Genomic DNA, 18,822 nt, shown 5'->3' with positions numbered 1-18,822 from the left:
ATTACCATTAACTGCCTCTAATTCCTCCTGATTAACATCATAGAGGTTAAGATTTACAACACACAAGATAATCACATCAGATCACAAAATGGTGGATGACAACCACACAATACCAGGAATCATGGCATAGCCAAGCTGACACATATTTTGGGGGGACACAATTCAATCTATAACATTCTACCTTTTGGCCACCCTCAGCCCTGGGCTTCAGCTCCACCTTCCAGGCCCACTGGGACAGCAACCTTCCTCCCTCACATTTGGGCAGTCCCATTCTCCTAGTACGTCAGAGTGGCAACTCCAACCCCTCGGCCCCTGGCAGGCCCGTTCTTCTGCCCCTTGGGCATACCAGCCCTGCCTCCTCAGCTTGGACAGCGGATCTGGCCCCATCCCACTGGCACTTGAGAAAAGGAGCCCCACACTCCAGAACTGAGTTGGTGAAGATCTGACTCTTGAAACTTACAAGGCTGTAGCCCCGCTCTTTGAAACCCCAGAGGCCATGGCTCCAACCTTTGAGACCCCAGAGGTTGTGCCTCATCCTTTGGGACTGAGGCAGCTCTGCTCCCTGTGTTCCTTGTCTCTTCAGCTTTTGCTTCCTGGTTCCTTGGTCTCTTGGCCCCTCGGGCATGCCCGGCATCTGCCCTGCTCAGAAAAGTGTTTCAGAGCTCTTCAGATCTACTGATAAGTGCCTGGAAGCACCCCACTCTGCCAGTATACTTCAGCTGGAAGGCACTCACCTCCAGGCAGTAAGCCCAGATAATTACAGGGTTCACCTCATTTGTTCTCCCATCTCTCAAGGATCACTGCTCTTCATTCCTTAATGTGCAATGTCATGAAAACTGTTATTTCATTTATTTTGTCTGTTTTTTGGTTGTTTCAAGAAGGAGGGTAAATCTGTTCCCTGTTATTCCAATTCGGCCTGAATCAGAAATCATTTAGTAAATATACTCATTCTATAAAATTTTCAGATGGGGATGAAAGTCTCAACTCTCTGCTTGGCCTCCTCTGACATCGTCCCATTGGAGGTATTGGGGTGCCTTATTATAGCCTCATGAAGGTGGAAGTCTAGGCTCCCTACCTGGCTTTTGCTGTTGAGGTTGGGGGCAGGAATCAGATAATTCCAATACATTAAGTCTCTACAGGTCTGTTTCTGTTCTCTATTGTTTCTACCAATTCTTGCTCTTAATGGCTTGTTTCCTTGTGTGCTTGATTACTTCTGACAGTGAGCTCCTCATGTACTTACAAAAATTATATGTAGATAATGACTTCCAGGGAGAGCAGATATACTTTTCCCTATTCCTTTCACTAATTACAACTAAAAAGTGTGCACATTACATATAAAACTAACATAAAAAGACTCAAAATGTGGAAAGAAGGTGCAAAACTATCCAGGAACCTCAGGATCCAAGGAATGACAGGATGGCATGTTCCCTAGGTTTTCTTTTTGCCTCATATAGCCCAGTCTTAGAGCTAAAGAAGCCAGCAACCCAGAAACACCAAGAAACACAGACAAAAGCCTGTTCTGTCTTGTGAAAGGACCAAGAGAGAGGTAGCCAATCAAGACAGAAAGCTTTTAGACAATAACCACTCTACTCCAGCCAAACATCACAAGAAAAAAACTGTGGCCCCACCCCTAGCCTTACCAGCAAAAGCCAAGTAGGGAACCTAGACTTCCACCCTCCTAAGGCTGCAATAAGGTACCCCAATACCTCCAATGGTGTGGTGTCAGAGGAGTCCAAGTAGAGAGCTAAGGCCTTCATCCCCACCTGCTACTTATAGGCCCCCACACAGGGGTGTCAGTAGAGACCACCTAGGGAACCAGAACTCCTGCTCCCACCCAGCAGAAATGAGGACCCCCCCCCCACCACACACATACACACAACTATTAATGGAGGTGGTTTAAAGTCAGGAAAGGTGTGCATCAGGGTTGTATCATTTCACCATACCTATTCAACCCGTACGCCGAGCAAATAATCTGAGAAGACTATATGAAGAAAAATGCAGCATGAGGATTGGAGGAAGATCCATTAACAACCTGCGATCTACAAGTGCCACAACCTTGCTTACTGAAAGCCAACAGGACTTAAGACACTTACTGATAAATATCCAAGACTACAGCCTTCAGTGTGGATTACACCTCAACGTAAAGAACAAAACTCCTCTCAAATGGACCAATAAGCAACATCAATGACAGAGAAAAGATTGAAGCTGTCGAGGATTTCATTTTACTTGAATCCACAATCAACACCTACAGAAACGGCAGTCAGGAAATCAAACAACATATTGCATTGGGCAAATCTGCTGCAAAAGACTTCCTTTAAGTGGTAAAAAGCAAAGATGTCACTTTAAGGCCTAAGGTGCGCCTGACCCAAGCCATGATATTTTCAATCACCTTATATTCATGAGAAAGCTGGACAATGAATAAAGAAAACCTAAGAAGAGTTGATGCCTTTGAATTATGGTGTTGGTGAAGAATACTGAATATGCCATGGAGTGCCAGAAGAAGAACTAATCTCTCCTGGAAGAAGTGTAGCCAGAATGCTCCTTAGAAACGAGGATGGCAAGTCTTCGTCTCATGTACGTTGGACATGCTATCAGAAGGGACCAGTCTCTGGAGAAGGGCATCAAGCTTGGTAAAGTAGAGGGTCAGTAAAAAAGAGGAAGACCTCCAGTGAGATGGATCGACAAAGTGGCTGTAACAATGGGCTCAAACATAGCAATGATTGTGAGTATGATGCAGGATCAGGCACTATTTCCTTCTGTTGTACACAGCGTTGCTGTGAGTTGGAACCAAATCAATAGCACCTAAGAACAACAACAAATTCTTCTTAGATGACAAAGAATCACATCTTCTGCAAAGCAGAGATAAGAGCTCAACATTGCCTAATGTTATATTGTTGTTATTGTTAGGTGCCTTCGAGTTGCTTCCGATTCATAGGTACCAGAAACTTACATTTCTGAACATGATTAAAAGAATCAAAGTAAAAAGAGAGAAAGGAATCTCATCCCTAATTGTGGTAGTTCAAAGAAAAATTTCAGTGAAAAAATCTACTAGTTCAGGAACTCAGCTGAGGTCAGCTTCACTTGCTCCTTTATTTACCTTCCTAGATGGGAGAGGTGTGGAAGTCAGTGGGCTGACTTATAGGACTTGGGTCTTGACACTAACGGAGGGGAAAAAAAAGAAGAGAATAGACATTATAGTCACCAAATTAGAAGAGAAGGATCATTCTCTTTCATCATTGCCATTTTCAGGAGTATCTGCCCCCAGCCTATAGTCATTCAATAATTATTTATTGAGCATATAATATATGCTAAGCACCATTTGTAGAAAATGGTGATATGTCGATGAACAAGCCAGAGTCCTTGGCCTTAAGCAGCTTATATACAATGAGGGTAGAAAGGTAACAAATGAGAAAATATCAGTGCTAAATAAGTGCTATGAAAAAGATAAAGTAAGATTAAGAGGTAGTGAATAAAGGGGTAGGGGGAAGCTGCTTTACCTGGGATAGTAAGAAAGGCCTCTCGCAGGAGGTGGCACTGGACTGAGAACTAAATGAAGAGAAGGTGCTAGCCAAAAAAAAATTTAAGGAAAAATATTTCAAAGCAAAAAGAAAAGCAAGCGCTAAGGCTGCAAGGGAATAATAAACTTGGAATATTTAACAGACACAAAGCCAGTGTGATGAAGAAGAAAAAGTAGAAGGAAATGCAAAAGAGGGAAGGGCTCCATAAAGAGTCTTGTAAACCAGGGTAAGGCATTTGAATTTTATTTGTGTTGCAGTGGGAAGTGAGAGTTTTCCTGAGTTTCAAGTAGAGGAGTATTATGTTCTAATTTGCATTTCCAACAGTTCTGACTGCTATGTGCAAGGCTGACTACAGGAGGAAAAAAGTGGTAAGATGTAGACAGGTTATTAAGACAGCTCATGTCAGAGATGACAGGAATTAGACTATGATTATAACCATGGAGGTGGTGAGGCACTGTAAAATCCAGAACACATTTTTTAAGAAGAATAAAAAGATTTTCTGATGGATATGAATGAAAAGCATAAGAAGAAGAAAAGAATTAAAACTCCTAAATTTCTGACCTGAGCAAACGGATGGATGGTTGACGCCATGTTTTGCATAGGGAAGGCTTAGGGAAGAAATTTAAGAGGGTGTTTATAATTGTTTATTGAATTTAATGCTTTTATTTTGTTTCTTTCGGGTTCATCTGTCAAATTTCTCAAACTAGTTTACAATCCATATTGTATTCCTTTTGTATTTTCATGTGCCCAGATATATAATAAATACCTGCTGAATCTAATTAAGTTGAAGTGCCCTTACAAGAAAACATATGAACCAACATTTTCAAACCTTACATTTAAAAATCAAATACAGATGTTTTAATCAAAGACACTGTATTTTAACATTTAAAAAATAAATGCTACAGACAAGCCTGCTAGATGTATGTTTACAATTTTAAAATGCATACACTGTTAAATGTTTGGTGGGGTAAATGATATTGCAGAGACAAGTTTTCAAAGGGACTTATACAGATTTAAATGTCTCAAATTATTTTTCTTATAATTAAACTAAACGTAAATGAGCTACACTTAACATCACATTTTAAAAAATGGTTAGCAACATGTGATGAACTTTGAAAGACTAGAAACCTGAGGTCACTGTCACAACCAACATAACAAAGAGAAATCACATGTATGCAAACTTTGCTTATATGTTTCTCTTTTAAATCATATTGTGCAAAGTTGAATTCTGGCAGCTAACATTCTTGTGGGAAACCTCGTCCAACATTTTATAGCCATATCTTTGGGAGAAGCAAAAGAAAATATTTAATTCTTTATTTCATATCTTTTCTATGTACATTTTAATCTTTAACAACTAATTCTCTACCAATTCTAAGAATCTAAAAAACTATATACTATTTTTAAATCTGTACACTTTTCCTTCTGAAGCAAGCTAACATGTAACAAGAAAACACCAACATTCTCAAACAAGTATCAATTACATTGCTTTAAGTTTGTATATTTTTAAACGCTAGTTAATCATTAATGACATAAACTACTAGTCTAATAACTGAGACCTACCAGGACTTATTGGCAGATATCATGTGTAATAAGAACTATACAGGAGTCCAAGGAAAGATTTTTTTATGATAATAAAGGCATTAGTACAGATGTCTCTTATTCAGAGTATACAGTTCTTCACCTATTCCCTACAACACTCAACGCAAACACAACCAGCAAAATTTATATCCACAATTACATAGTATAAACACTTGTGTTTTGAGAGAATAACTAAAAAAGAGAGATGGAGTTTACCACTACTGGCTCACAAATTTCTCTCCCCCTGTAAATTATGAGGTCCCTGAAAGCAAAAACTATACTCTTTATTTTGGTCACCTCAATTTCACTTACAGTGTCTAACACATAGTAGATGCTCAATACATGTTTCTCATTCTTCCCTACCCCTATCCCTTAAACCTTGGTCCAAAATTAGCAATTCTTGGAAAGGCAAGAATTTTGTCTTGTGGCTATCAATGGCGTATCTCTAAGATGTATCTGACTCCGAGTCCTCTCCTTTCTTCATGGTCCAAGTCCTATGTAATTCATAACACCTTCTCTAATTGCCCCAGCCCAAACTAATTCCTCTTCTAAAGTTCTAAAGACGGTACTAACTCCACATATTTGATATGAATACAATATCTTGAACTGTTAATTATCTATTCGTTTTCAATCCAGGTCTAAATAGACCCTTTCCCCTTAACTAAATAGGGGAACTAACTAAATAAGTTCAAAGACAGAATAATGGCTTACACTGGTACCCCCATACCCAGCAAAGTGCTGTGCACTCAATAAATGTTCACTGATGAAAATAAAGACAAAAACAATAAACATATCATGGATCCAGTTCTACATATTCTTCTAACATGTATTCATTCTAAGGCATGGCAATGCCTTTGAAACTTTCTGGTTAAAATAATGAAGAAATGGGTAACTACCGCAGCCAAAATTAATGAAATGATATTGCTAATCAGTTATTTCACTGTCTTCCAAAATTTTAAGTAGGGTTATGTACATGTGTGTGTATATAAAGCCAACTCATTGTAATGAAGACATAACCAGTAAGTGAAATGGTAGGAGTAAATCTCTCAAAAAAATGATTACTTAATATCATAAGCAATGAAAACTATCTGCCATAGTAGCCAAAAAAGTATGTCACAAAACAATATGCCTCAAATTTTTCAAAACATGTCTTTATAAAGTACGTGTGCATTATGTTTGTGTATTTATATACATACCCCGGAGAAGAAGGAAAATTTTAAAAAATTAAGCAAATACTAAAATGTTAGCAATTCCTAAATGGTAAAATTATACTCTTTTTATTTTCTTCTGTATGATTTTCTATCCTGTCCAAATCAGAAACACAATAAATAATAATTTTTTTTAATAAAATTTTTTTTAATTTTGTTGTTGATGTTATTATGCCAACAATTTCAACTTAGTCTAGTAAGCAAGATAATCAAGTCACAGAACAGTTATTTCCTTGGATTAAATTCAATCTCTCTGAAAATACTTAAATTCTTATCTATTCTGCACTACCAAAAAAAAAAAAAAAACCCCGCTGCCAATGAGGGGATTGCAACTCACAGTGACCCTACAGCGACCCTGTAGGACAGAGTAGAACTGCCCCATAGGGTTTCCAAGGAGCACCTAGTGGATTCAAACGACCGACCTTTTGGTTAGCAGCCACAGCTCTTAACCACCACACCAGGGAGGGGTTCCACTGTGCGCTAAGTGCTATTAAAAAAAAAAAATACTGCGCCACCTAGGGACCTTCCGACCTTCATATATAAGGATCATAATTAAAACAGGTACTGGTATTCTATTTAGGAAAGCAATAAAGGACTGAATAAAGCACTTAAGGTATGTTAGGAAGTCTTTTATAAAAACTTACTAACATCAATAATTTTGAGAGTGTGAATTCTGATGCACTCTTGATGGGAGTATAAACTAGAACAAAACCAACGGGTTTGCTAGAGGATAATTTAGCAATATTTATAAAAATCCTTATAATATCCCTGAGACTATCACCCTGAGGTACTCCATAAACCTTGAACCAAAACTACCCACTGAGGTCACCTTTTAGCTAAATAAAAGATTGGCTCGTATAATAAAGAATATCACCAGTGAGTATTGCATGCCTTTAAAAAATTATCTTCATAAAACCAAATGGTCAATAGTTACTCTACAACAAAGATGAATGGGTAAGGGGACAAGAAAATCATATTACTGGGAACAAAACATTCAGAACAAAATGAAGAAGAATATTAACAGATTGTGAAAAAAACGTAACAAATGTCACTGAACAACCTGTGCAGTAATTGTTAAATGAGAACCTAATTTGCTACGTAAACTTTCACCAAAAACACAATATTATTAAAAAAAAAAAAAACATGGCTTGAGGGGGAATAGGGTTGTGAATGGTGTGGTGTGATTGTTTCTCATGTGGGGTATGTACGGAAATCCTCACAACACTAACATTTCAGCACAACCTCAATGAAATGAAAGAGCAATGCATGCATATATGTGGGGTAAGTGCTCAAGGGCCTGAAGAGGAAGCATGCATATCATGCCTGCAAAATGCCTGGGAGGAGCAGTGTGGCTGAAATGGAGAATGAAGAAGGGCAGAGTGGTAAAAGAGAAGGCAGAGCAGTATAAGGACCCCTCATTTCTACAGATTCCTTCCAAGACTTCAGAAGAGCTCTAAGTAACCTGTTCACATAGTCACATGTCTGCACACAATTTGCCAAAGTAAGGTATTTTAGCCACAGATGGCTATGATCAGGGTCAATTTACACTCTGACTTCCTCTCTCTCACACTTGCCCTTGCAGGGATAGTGTCAGGGTAAGCAGAGGCATTTGGGAGTTCGGATTAGCAGAGGCGGAACTGGAGTATGTTTAGCTTGAGTTTAGCAACACATATTTATCAAGTCAATTTCCAGTTGCTTCCAGGTATAGATAAGTGATTGCCAGTGGTCCAGTAAAGGAATGTTTTCCAGCAATACTCTCTACTCTCTATTGTGCCAACTCACCATGTCATAACACGAAGATGAAGTCATACTGAAATAGGGACATGTCCTATGATGCCCAGCCCTAAAAGTATGTGGGTACTGAAAAAGAAACAAGATTTGAAATACACGGAGCCGGAAGATAAACTGTAAAAAGTTTCTCCAATCATCAAACACATAAAGTAGTAAACACAGGATCTAATTCTTATCAAGGTCTAGTAGTTAAAATGGAAGTTCTCTCCTATCAAGACAATAAAGTGTATACAATTATATACGCAACGTAACTTTTTCTTTTCCAGTGGGAATTACACTAAACAGAATTAGTCAGAATTCCTGTTTGTGAAGCACTATCTGTAACAATATTCAAAGGAGGTAGGTCTGGGTATAAAGTCACATGTTTTAGCTATTCCAAATATTATTAATTCTTTTTTAAATATTTCAATTAATCATGTAAGAGAAAAGACTGAATTACCTTCTATTCTCTCGACACAAAATTATATTAGAAAATTCTTGCATGAAAAGATGATCAACGAGTTTGTAACCAAAAAATTAGGGGGAAGGTATTATAGATGTATTTCAGGTGATTATTTAATAAAAATATTATACCATTTTTCTGGGTTTTGTGATATGCCTGTTATTTTATCACCTTTTTAAAAATTAAAAAAAAAAAAGTCATCATTAACATTGGATAGGTTAAACAGCACATTAAACAGATATAGAGATGAGTTAACATGGAGACAGGTCTGAAGAAATTAACCAGAATTTAGCACAGTGTGAAAAATAAAGAAGAAAAATGTTAAAGAGCAATGAAGAGACTTGGAGAAGAAAATAAGAAGGTTTAAAACACCCATCTATTGTTCTTATCTACTATACCCAGTGCCCATAGCAGCCCTATAGGACAGAGTAGAACTGCCCCATAAAGTTTCCAAGGAGCACCTGGCGGATTTGAACTGCTGACCGTTTGGTTAGCAACCATAGCAGTCAGCCATTATGCCACCAGGGTTCATCTACTATAGTTTTCACTAATTAGACAGTAGATAAGAACTGAAAGGGAAAGACAACACACAATACAGAAGAGGTCAGCACAACTAGACTAAACCAAAAGCAAAGAAGTTTCCTGAATAAACTGAACACTTCGAAGGCCAGCGTAGCAGGGGCAGGGGTTTGGGGACTATGGTTTCAGTGGACATCTAGGTCAACTGGCATGATAAAATCTATTAAGAAAACATTCTGCATCCCACCTTGGAGAGGGGCATCTGGGGTCTTAAACGCTAGCAAGTGGCCACCTAAGATGCATCAATTGGTCTCAACTCTCCTGGAGCAAAGGAGAATGAACAACATCAAAGACACAAGGTAATTATAAGCCCAAGAGACAGTAAGGGCCACATAAACCAGAGACTACATCAGCCTGAGACCAGAAGAACTAAATGGTGCCCAGCTACAACCAATGACTGCCCTGACAGGAAACACAACAGAGACCCCCTGAGGGAGCAGGAGAGCAGTGGGATGCAGACCCCAAATTCTCACAAAAAGATAAGACTTAATGGTCTGACTGAGACTAGAAGGACCCAGAGGTCATAGTCCCCAGACCTTCTGCTAGCCCAAGAAAGGAACCATTCCCAAAGGCAACTCTTCATATAGGGATTGGACTGGATTTTTTTTTTTTTATGGGATAGAAAATGATACTGGTGAAGAATGGGCTTCTTGAATCAAGTAGACACATGAGACCATGTGGGCAGCTCCTGTATGGAAAGGAGATGACAGGGCAGAGGGGGTCAGAAGCTGGCCAAATGGACATGAAAATAGAGAGTGGAGGGAAGGAGTGTGCTGTATTCTTAGAGGGATAGCAATTAGGAGTATATAGGAAGGTGTATATAAATTTTTGTATGAGAGACTGACTTCATTTGTAAACTTTCACTTAAAGCACAATATTTAAAAAAAAAAAAAAATCTAGAAGTAATTCCAGAATAAGACAATATAGAGACTGGGGAGAGGTGAGATTTAAGGAGAGAATATATAAAAGTTTAATTCCAGAACTAACCACTAAAGAAGCAAACTAAGCCCTGAGCAAACTAAATAAAAATAAGTGTATATCCTAGTGAATTAACTATCTTAGGGTGAGTTCTCTACAGAAGCAAAACCAGTGACATGTACATATGCATAGAGACAAAGATTTATCTTAAGGAAATGGCTCACATGGCCATAGAGGCTGGCAAGTCCCAAATCCATGGGTCAGGCTTCAGGCTGGAGGATTTTCCTGACTCATGTAGCTACAGGGGCTGACGAACCCAAAATCAGCAGGTCAGATGGCAGACCACTGGCAAAGGGCTGCAGAGGCTGACAAATCTAAGATCAGTAGTAAGACAACTGGCTGCTGGTTCACAGGCTGTGGAGATTGACAAAACCCAAGATCAGCAGGTAAGATGGCAGACCACTGTTTCATAGGCTACGGAGGCTGACAAATCCCAAAATCAGCAGGTAATACAGCAGGCCACTGGCTCAAGTTCCAAGAATCTGAAGTCAGATGATGATGAGCTGGATGCAGAATCCAGAGCAAGGAAGCGAGCTTTGCCAGAATGTCCATATATACTGGATGCAGGCTGCACCCCCTAAGGATACTCCCCTTACAATTGATTAGATGATCACATCACAAAGGATGACTACATCATTACCTATCTGCCAAACCACTGGGAATGATGGCCCAGCCAAGCTGACACACAACCTTGATCATCACATCAACATACTAAAGACAAATTCTTCAAAAAAAAATTTTTTAATAATGAGGAAAAAAGAGATTACTTAAAGAATAAAAGTAAAACCACTCTGACAAAAGATCCAAAAAGTATTTATAGAGAACAAAGATAAAGGATTGTTGTTGCTGTTAGGACCCACAGAGTTGGTTCCAACTCATAGTGACCCCATGTACAATAGAATGCCTTCCAAATGCTAGGGTAAAATCACTGTCTACCTACAATTCTATACTCAACAAAATTATTATTAATTAATACTTATTCAATCCCTACTATATGCCAGGCTCTATTTAGATGTTCATGGTACAACTGCAAATAAATTACAAAAAGTCCATGACTTTGTAGAGTTTACATTCTAGTAAGAATTCTCTAAAGACAGAATAAAGACAAAAAGAAATCCTTTAACTAGTCTCTGCTCTTTTGGTGTCCTGAAATTTCCATCTAAATTGCAATCAAAAGAGCTTGGAACAGCTACTTTTCTGCAGTATTTTAAAATAACTTACCTGATGGTATACCCTAGGCTTTCTTAATCAGTGGTACATGAAACCCTTGAAATTATACGGAAATTTGAGTGTCTTTTTACGCATAAGCAGTTTTCTGTCCATGACTCAAAAAAGGTTAAAACCACTTTTCTCTGACCCAAACTCCCCTCCAGAATAGTTTAGTGCTATATTATAGTTCCCGCTAACCAAAAAATCCATTGCCGTCAGGTTAATTCCAACTGATAGTGACCTGACAGGACAGAGTAGAACTGCACCATAGGGTTTCCAAGGAGCACCTGGTGAATAAGAACTGCCGACCTTTTAGTTAGCAGCCATAGCTCTTAATCATTACGCCACCAGGGTTTCCAGGGCTCCCACAGTATCCCATAAATTGATTTTTTTAGTCTTTTTACACATTATTATTACTGGTGTCACCTCTCCATGCCTTCTCCACTAGAGAGTAAGCTCCATGAGTGCAAGAACTATCTCTTTCCTGCTTACCAGCAATAATTGGCATATGGGAAGTACCGAGCAAAAATTAAATATTTTATAGCTTAACTGAGTTGTTAAATCTATCTCTGAACTACACTCCCTTGTCACAGAATTCAAGAACCTACCCTTTGTTAATAAATAATATTTATCTTTTCATAGTGGAATTTTTTAATGTTGCCTATTAAACAACTTATACTTTAAAATCAATGTTTTTAGAATATGAACTTGGCAATGTAAATTATATAACCCTGATTATAGATTCACCATAAAGAATATCAGAAATAGTACAGAAATATTAGAAAATATTAACTTCATTTCTGTAATCTTTGAAATTTGGAAGCCTAGCTAATTACGTAAATCCTCTCAGTGTTTACAGCTAAAACCAATGCTGCTTTAATGTCTAAGAAGGACATACACGATAAAAGCTTATAACTTTTTCCATAATAAACAGCAATAACGGCAGAATATGAAATGAAACTCAAGATATATATGTGTGTGTGTAGTATCTTGGCAAACATGAAGGTCTAAGCTTAAAAAAAACAAAAGTATCATGAAGGACACAGAACAGTAAATGACTTTCCTCCTGAAATAAGTGAAATAGCTCTACAAAGCAGATGGTATCAAGGCTCATTTAAACATTAAAATTTATCCTTTAATTACAACAGAGACAGAAAATATTCTCAAATTTAAATGGCTTTCCTTTCTTATTTTTTTATTGTTTTTAAAGAGAGCTTGAGTTTTAAAAAGATAAAAAGGCAAAATGCACAATGAAGGACCTCAAAAAAAAAAAAAAAAAGCTACTTACCAAGTTGGCCATATAAATTGTGAGGAGCCCTCTCCTGCAAATAATTTTTAAAAAGAGAGAGAGTATAAGATTAAGCATCAATTTGACTTAATACTCAATTTATCATATTTTAGAAATCCATCAAAAAATTTACCAGGATTTGAGAACTTACTGGCATCTAAGAAAAAAGGGTAGATGATGTGAACCAAGTGTTCAGTGCCATAACAGTTCTAAGTAGATGCTATGAGTCATTTGTTCAGTGGTCATTAATTAAAATTCTGAAAAGAGGGATTTAAAGCATTTTTAAATTGTTATTGCATCATCACTAGTTGTATGATGTATGATGTACAGTTTGAAGAAAAGTATAATTTGTTACTAGGCTATGTTTACGCTAAAGAGTTCTAAATTTAGTAATAAGGAATCCTAACTAATTCATCTTGTCAAAAAGCCAAGGCCAGAACAAGTCTAACTAAATACAAATTCATTTAAAAACAAGAAGAAAGAAATTTTAGGTTTTCTATTTTTTTCACACAAAATGGAATTGCTCATTTCATTAAATTTTATTATAAATCACACTAAATCACCTTGGTTTTAATTTCATTGTGTGAAAAGTCAGGTACTAAGTGAATTTTCCAACTCCAAAAGACAAAGGGCTATAAATACCTATTGTACAGAAAAACTGCACATTTGCCAAAGTTATTTAATGGGAATCCAGGTAAAAACTCAAAGATAAGGACTATTTTCTGCCCTTAATTACTTTATTTTGCTTATACTAAATATGAGACAAGAATGAAACATATCCTATTCTCTAGGAAAGAAGCCTTTGATGTGTTTTAAGAATTCAAATAAACTTTGAAAGTTATAAAAACTTATTTTGGTTTCAATTACGAAAATTTAGTTCTCAAAGAAAAAATAATTTATACATAAAACCAGTACCAATATCTAGTCACTTTCACTTAAAAATCATTCCAGGTCTTAATACTAATATCATCAATGAGATCCTGATGTCGGAGTGAATCGTTTATAGTCTTGAGTGTTCATAATTTAAAATGGCTTAATAATATTCTTAATATTCCCAAAGCTACATGGAGGCATTATGAGTTAACTGAGCAGCACTGAAGTGAAGTTAGGAAATTGATATTCCAATTAACTTTAATTCTCTGGTACTCCATCATTGTGTCATTAAAACAAGAGGACAGGACTACTTATGTAACTTACGTTTTTTTTTAAACAAAAAGATTTTTTTTTAATCTTACATTTATCAACAACATATAAACCATAATATTGGTCCTACTCTTAATGAAAGGAGAAAGAGGGTCCAGGCCTACCCAGGAGGCAATATTCCCCTCCCCTCTCAGGCGATCTCCCTCAGCAAGTCCTGAAGCACCTCAACAGAACAACAGAATCCTAGGCTCTTTCAAAAAATAACTTAAAAATCGATGGTAAGATGATCCATAAGGTCCCTTTTATCTCCTCTTTTCTGTAATTTCTACTATGGATTGAAATTGTTCTCACTAATCATTACCAATCTCATCAAATTCTATGTCAAAGATGTTCAAATACTCCTATTTTAGATACGTTATATAAAGAAAAGTTAGGATAACATTAACATTCAAGAAACACACATACACAGAAGAAAGAAAAGTTAAATGCTTTTCAAACAAAAATCATTTTACCAAAAGCTGGTTATGTATGAATAACTGCAACCAGACAAAATCCATTGCCATCAAGTCAATTCCAACTCACAGTGACCCTATAGGACAGAGTAGAACTGCCCCATAGGGTTTCCAAGGAGCACCTGGTAGATTTGAACTGCCAGTCTTCTGGTTAGCAGCCAAGCTTTTAACCACTTCGTCACCAGGGCTCTAGATTATAGGAAGAATAGTCCTAATTACAAATTCCAAAATAAAAATATTTCTGTACCTTCGGTGGTAGTACCTGACGATACATTTCAGTATGAAATATAATGTATGATATTTTTTAAAAGAGTTGGTTTCACTACCCTAATTCTATGTCTAATCTTCAGCAGTAAAACAGACCTAGCACTGGTCTCCATCTGTCTGATAATATAACTGTTTATGTTTAACTACAAGGCAGAGATTATCTTGTTTGTTTAGCTTTACATCCCCATAACCCTGAACAGTACCTGGCATCCATAAGGTGCTAAATAAATGGCTGTTGAATTTCTAGACATATAAAAGCCCTAACCACCAAGGTATTAAAAGGACCCCAGTTTTATAAAATGGAGCACCTTATAGACATATAATCACTACAAATAGCCACTAGGAGAGAGGGCCAACACCAAGTAATGATTCCAATTTATTAGCAAGCAGTGACCACATTACCTTACATTTGCATAAAATTTAACAATGTACAAGGTGTAAGCAACAGTAGTAAATCAAATTTTATCCTGTTAATAGTCCTAGGAAGTATAAGGCAGATACTTTATCCTCACTCTATTAAAAAAATAAATAAATAAAAATTAAAAAGTTAAGGGTTTTTCTTAGAAATATAAAAGTAACAAAAAGACATGATGGTTCATCTGACTTCAGTTTCCTGTTCTTTCCAAAGCACTGTACTGCTTCTTTAACCAAACATCTTTACGCTACTATGATATCTTTAAATTCTGCAATTCAAACCTACTATACAGCCAAAGTAGTCAAAACAGCCTGGTACTGGTACAATAGACTCATGGACCAATGAAACAGAATTGAGAACCTAGAAATAAAACCATCTAGTTATCTTCAACAAAGGGTCAAAATCCATTAAATGGGGAAAGGTAAGTCTCTTTAACAAATGGTGCTGGCAAAACTGGATATCCATTAGCAAAAAATGAAACAGGATCCATACCTCACACCATACACAAAAACTAACTCAAGATAGATCAAAGATCTAAATGTAAAACCTAAAGCCATAAATAGAAGGAAAAATAGGGGCAAAATTAGGAGCCCTAATTTATGGTATAAATAGACTATCAAACATAACTAAAAAAGTACAAGCAGTAGAAGATGAACTAGATGATAAGGACCTCCTGAATATCAAATACTTATGCTCATCAAAAGACTTTTCAAAAAAGGTAAAAAGAGAAACCACAGACTGGGAAATGATTTCTGGCTACAACATATTTCACAAGAGTAATCTCTAAAATTTATAGAAAACTCCAACAACTCAACAACAAAAAGACAACAACCCAATTAAAAAATGGGCAAAGGGCATGAACAGACACTTCACCAAAGAATAGATCCAGGCAGCCAACAAATACATGAAGAGATGCTGGCAGTCGTTAGCCATTAGAGAGATGCAAATCAAAACTACAACATCTCACACCAATAATAATGGTACTGATCAAAAAAAAACAGAAAACAACAAATGCTGGAGAGGTTGTGGAGAGACTGGAACTCTCATACACTGCTGGTGGCAATGTAAAATGGTACAAACACTATGGAAAATTATGTGGTGTTTCTTCAAAAAGCTAGAAATAGAAATACCATATGATCCAGCAATCCCATTCCTAGATATATATCCTATAGAAATAATACTCATGACATGAATAGACATATGCACACCCATGTTCACTGAGGCATTATTTACAAGAGCAAAAAGATGATAACAACCTAAGTGCCCATCAACAGATGAATGGATAAATAAACTTTGGCGCATACACAGAATGGACTACGAAATGTTAAAGAATACTACAAAATGTTAAAGAATAACAACAAATCTGCAAAACATCTCACAATGTAGATGAACCTGCAGGATATTATGCTGACTGAAATATGTACCCTGAGCAGACCTGGTGGTGCAGTGGTTAAAGTGCTGGACTGCTAACCAAAAGGTCAGTGGTGTGAAACCACCAGCAGCTCCTCAGGAGAAAGATGTGACAGTCTGCTTCCGTAGAGATTTACGGTCTTGGAAACCCTATGAGGTCACTATGAGTGGAAATCGACTGAAAGGCAGTGGGTTTTTTACTTTTTAGATATCTAGCCTAAGACTGAAGACAAACAGGTCAACATTCCCTTTCCAGTGAGTAAATCCTCTCTAGAAACCAAGTTACATATGAAAACACTGCTACCACAGTGAAGAGGAAATGGGAGGTGCCAACAACAACAGTGGGTTGCACAGGCCTAAAGGGGAAGTACTGGGGCAAGAAGGACAATATATGACTGTTTAGACATCACAGGAGATTCTGATACACAAATACTCCATTCTGCTGAGAATCACTAGATTAGAAGGTTGGTGAAGCTCAGCAAATAAGCAATTCAGAGTGAGTCAGGTATTTCTTTAAGCTAGGGATATATTTTTCTGGGGGAGAGGATGGGCATGAGGAGGGGGTTAAGGAGGTGAATTTCTTAAGCTTGAATGCAAAATGCAAGGAAGTGAATACAGGAAGGAGCACTACTTCAAAAAACATTAAGAACCACTGTTCTATGAACTGCTTAATCAGAGTATCATTCTTCCCGTGGTAAAACATTACAAAATTAAGTTTTCTGTAACATTCTAGTAAATTAAAAAGTATCTTCACAAAAATAGGGACATTAGAAGCCCTAATACATGGCATAAACAGAATACAAAACATTACTAAAAATGCCAAAGAGAAACCAGATAACTGGGAGTTAATAAAAATCAAACACCTATGCTAATCTAAAGACTTCACCAAAAGAGTAAAAAGACCACCTACAGACTGGGAAAAAATTTTCAGCTACGACATCTCCGACCAGAGCCTGATTTCTAAAATCTACATGACTCTGCTAAAACTCAACCACAAAGACATACAACCCAATTAAAAAATGGGCAAAGAATATGAACAGGCACTTCACCAAAGAAGACATTCAGGCGGCTAACACATACACGAGGAAATGCTCTTGATCATTAGCCATTAGAGAAATGCAAATCACAACTCCAATGAGATTCCATCTCACTCCAACAAGGCTGGCATTAATCTAGAAAACACTAAATAATAAATGTTGGAGAGGCTGTGGAGAGATTGGAACCCTTATACACTGCTGGTGGGAATGTCAAATGGTACAACCACTTTGGAAATCGATTTGGCGCTTCCTTAAAAAGCTAGAAATAGAACTACCATACGACCCAGCAATCCTCAGAATATATCCTAGAGAAATAAGAGCCTTTACACGAACAGATATATGCACACTCATGTTTACTGCAGCACTGCTTACAATAGCAAAAAGATGGAAGTAACCAAGGTGCCTATCGACAGATGAATAGATAAATAAATTACGGTATATTCACACAACGGAATACTACACATCGATAAAGAACAGTGACAAGTCTGTGAAACATTTCATAACATGGAGAAACCTGGAAGACATTATGCTGAGTGAAATTAGTCAGCTGCAAAAGGACAAATATTGTATAAGACCACTATTATAAGATTTTGAGAAGTAGTTTAAACTGAGAACACACTCTTTTGTGGTTATGAGAGGGAGGAGGGAGGGAGGGTGGGAGACGGGTATTTACTAAATAGATAGTAGACAAGGACTACTTTAGGTGAAGGGAAGGATAACACTCAACACAGTAAAGGTCAGCACAACTGGACTAAACCAAAGCAAAGCAGTTTTCTGAATAAACTGAATGCTTTGAAGCTCAGTGAAGCAGGGGCAGGGGTTTGGGGACCATGGTTTCAGGGGACATTTAAGTCAATTGGCATAATAAAATCTGTTAAGAAAACATCCTGCATCACACTTTGAAGAGTGGCATCTGGGGTCTTAAATGCTAGCAAGCAGCCATCTAAGATGCATCAATTGGTCTCAACCCACCTGGATCAAAGGGGAATGAAGAACACAAAGGACACAAGATAATAATGAGCCCAAGAGACGGAAAGGGCCACATGAACTAGAGACTACGTCATCCTGAGACCAGAACTAGATGGTGCCCGGCCACAACTGATGACTGCCCTGACAGGGAACACAACAGAGAACCTCTGAGGGAGCAGGAGAACAGTGGAATGCAGACCCCAAATTCTCATAAAAAGACCAGACTTAATGGTCTGACTGAAACTAGAAGGACCCCAGTGATCATGGCCCCCTGACCTTCTCTTGGCCCACGACAGGAACCATTCCCGAAAGAAGCCAACTCATCAGACATGGATTGGATTGGACAATGGGTTGGAGAGGGATGCTGGTGAGGTGTGAGCTACTTGGTTCAGGTGGACACTTGAGACTATGTTGGCATCTCCTGCCTGGAGGGGAGATGGGAGGGTAGAGGGGCTTAGAAGCTGGCAAAATGGTCATG

General features: G+C 37.6%; 1 protein-coding gene across 7 annotated transcripts in view; it reads right to left on the bottom strand.

Moving 5' to 3' along the window:
* The window catches only part of TMEM135 (transmembrane protein 135), a 274,512-nt gene that overhangs the window by 217,446 nt on the left and 38,244 nt on the right, over positions 1-18,822 (bottom strand). For all 7 annotated transcript variants that reach the window (XM_023558535.2, XM_003418551.4, XM_064288810.1 and 4 more), the window contains one exon: positions 12,592-12,625. In XM_023558535.2, the coding sequence (XP_023414303.2) occupies positions 12,592-12,625 (34 nt within the window). The remainder of the gene's footprint in view (positions 1-12,591; positions 12,626-18,822) is intronic.

Source organism: Loxodonta africana, chromosome 7, assembly GCF_030014295.1.
Source record: "Loxodonta africana isolate mLoxAfr1 chromosome 7, mLoxAfr1.hap2, whole genome shotgun sequence".
Taxonomy (NCBI): domain Eukaryota; kingdom Metazoa; phylum Chordata; class Mammalia; order Proboscidea; family Elephantidae; genus Loxodonta; species Loxodonta africana.
The sequence above is the reverse complement of the archived record's forward strand: the minus strand, read 5'-3'. Positions and strand labels throughout refer to the sequence as shown.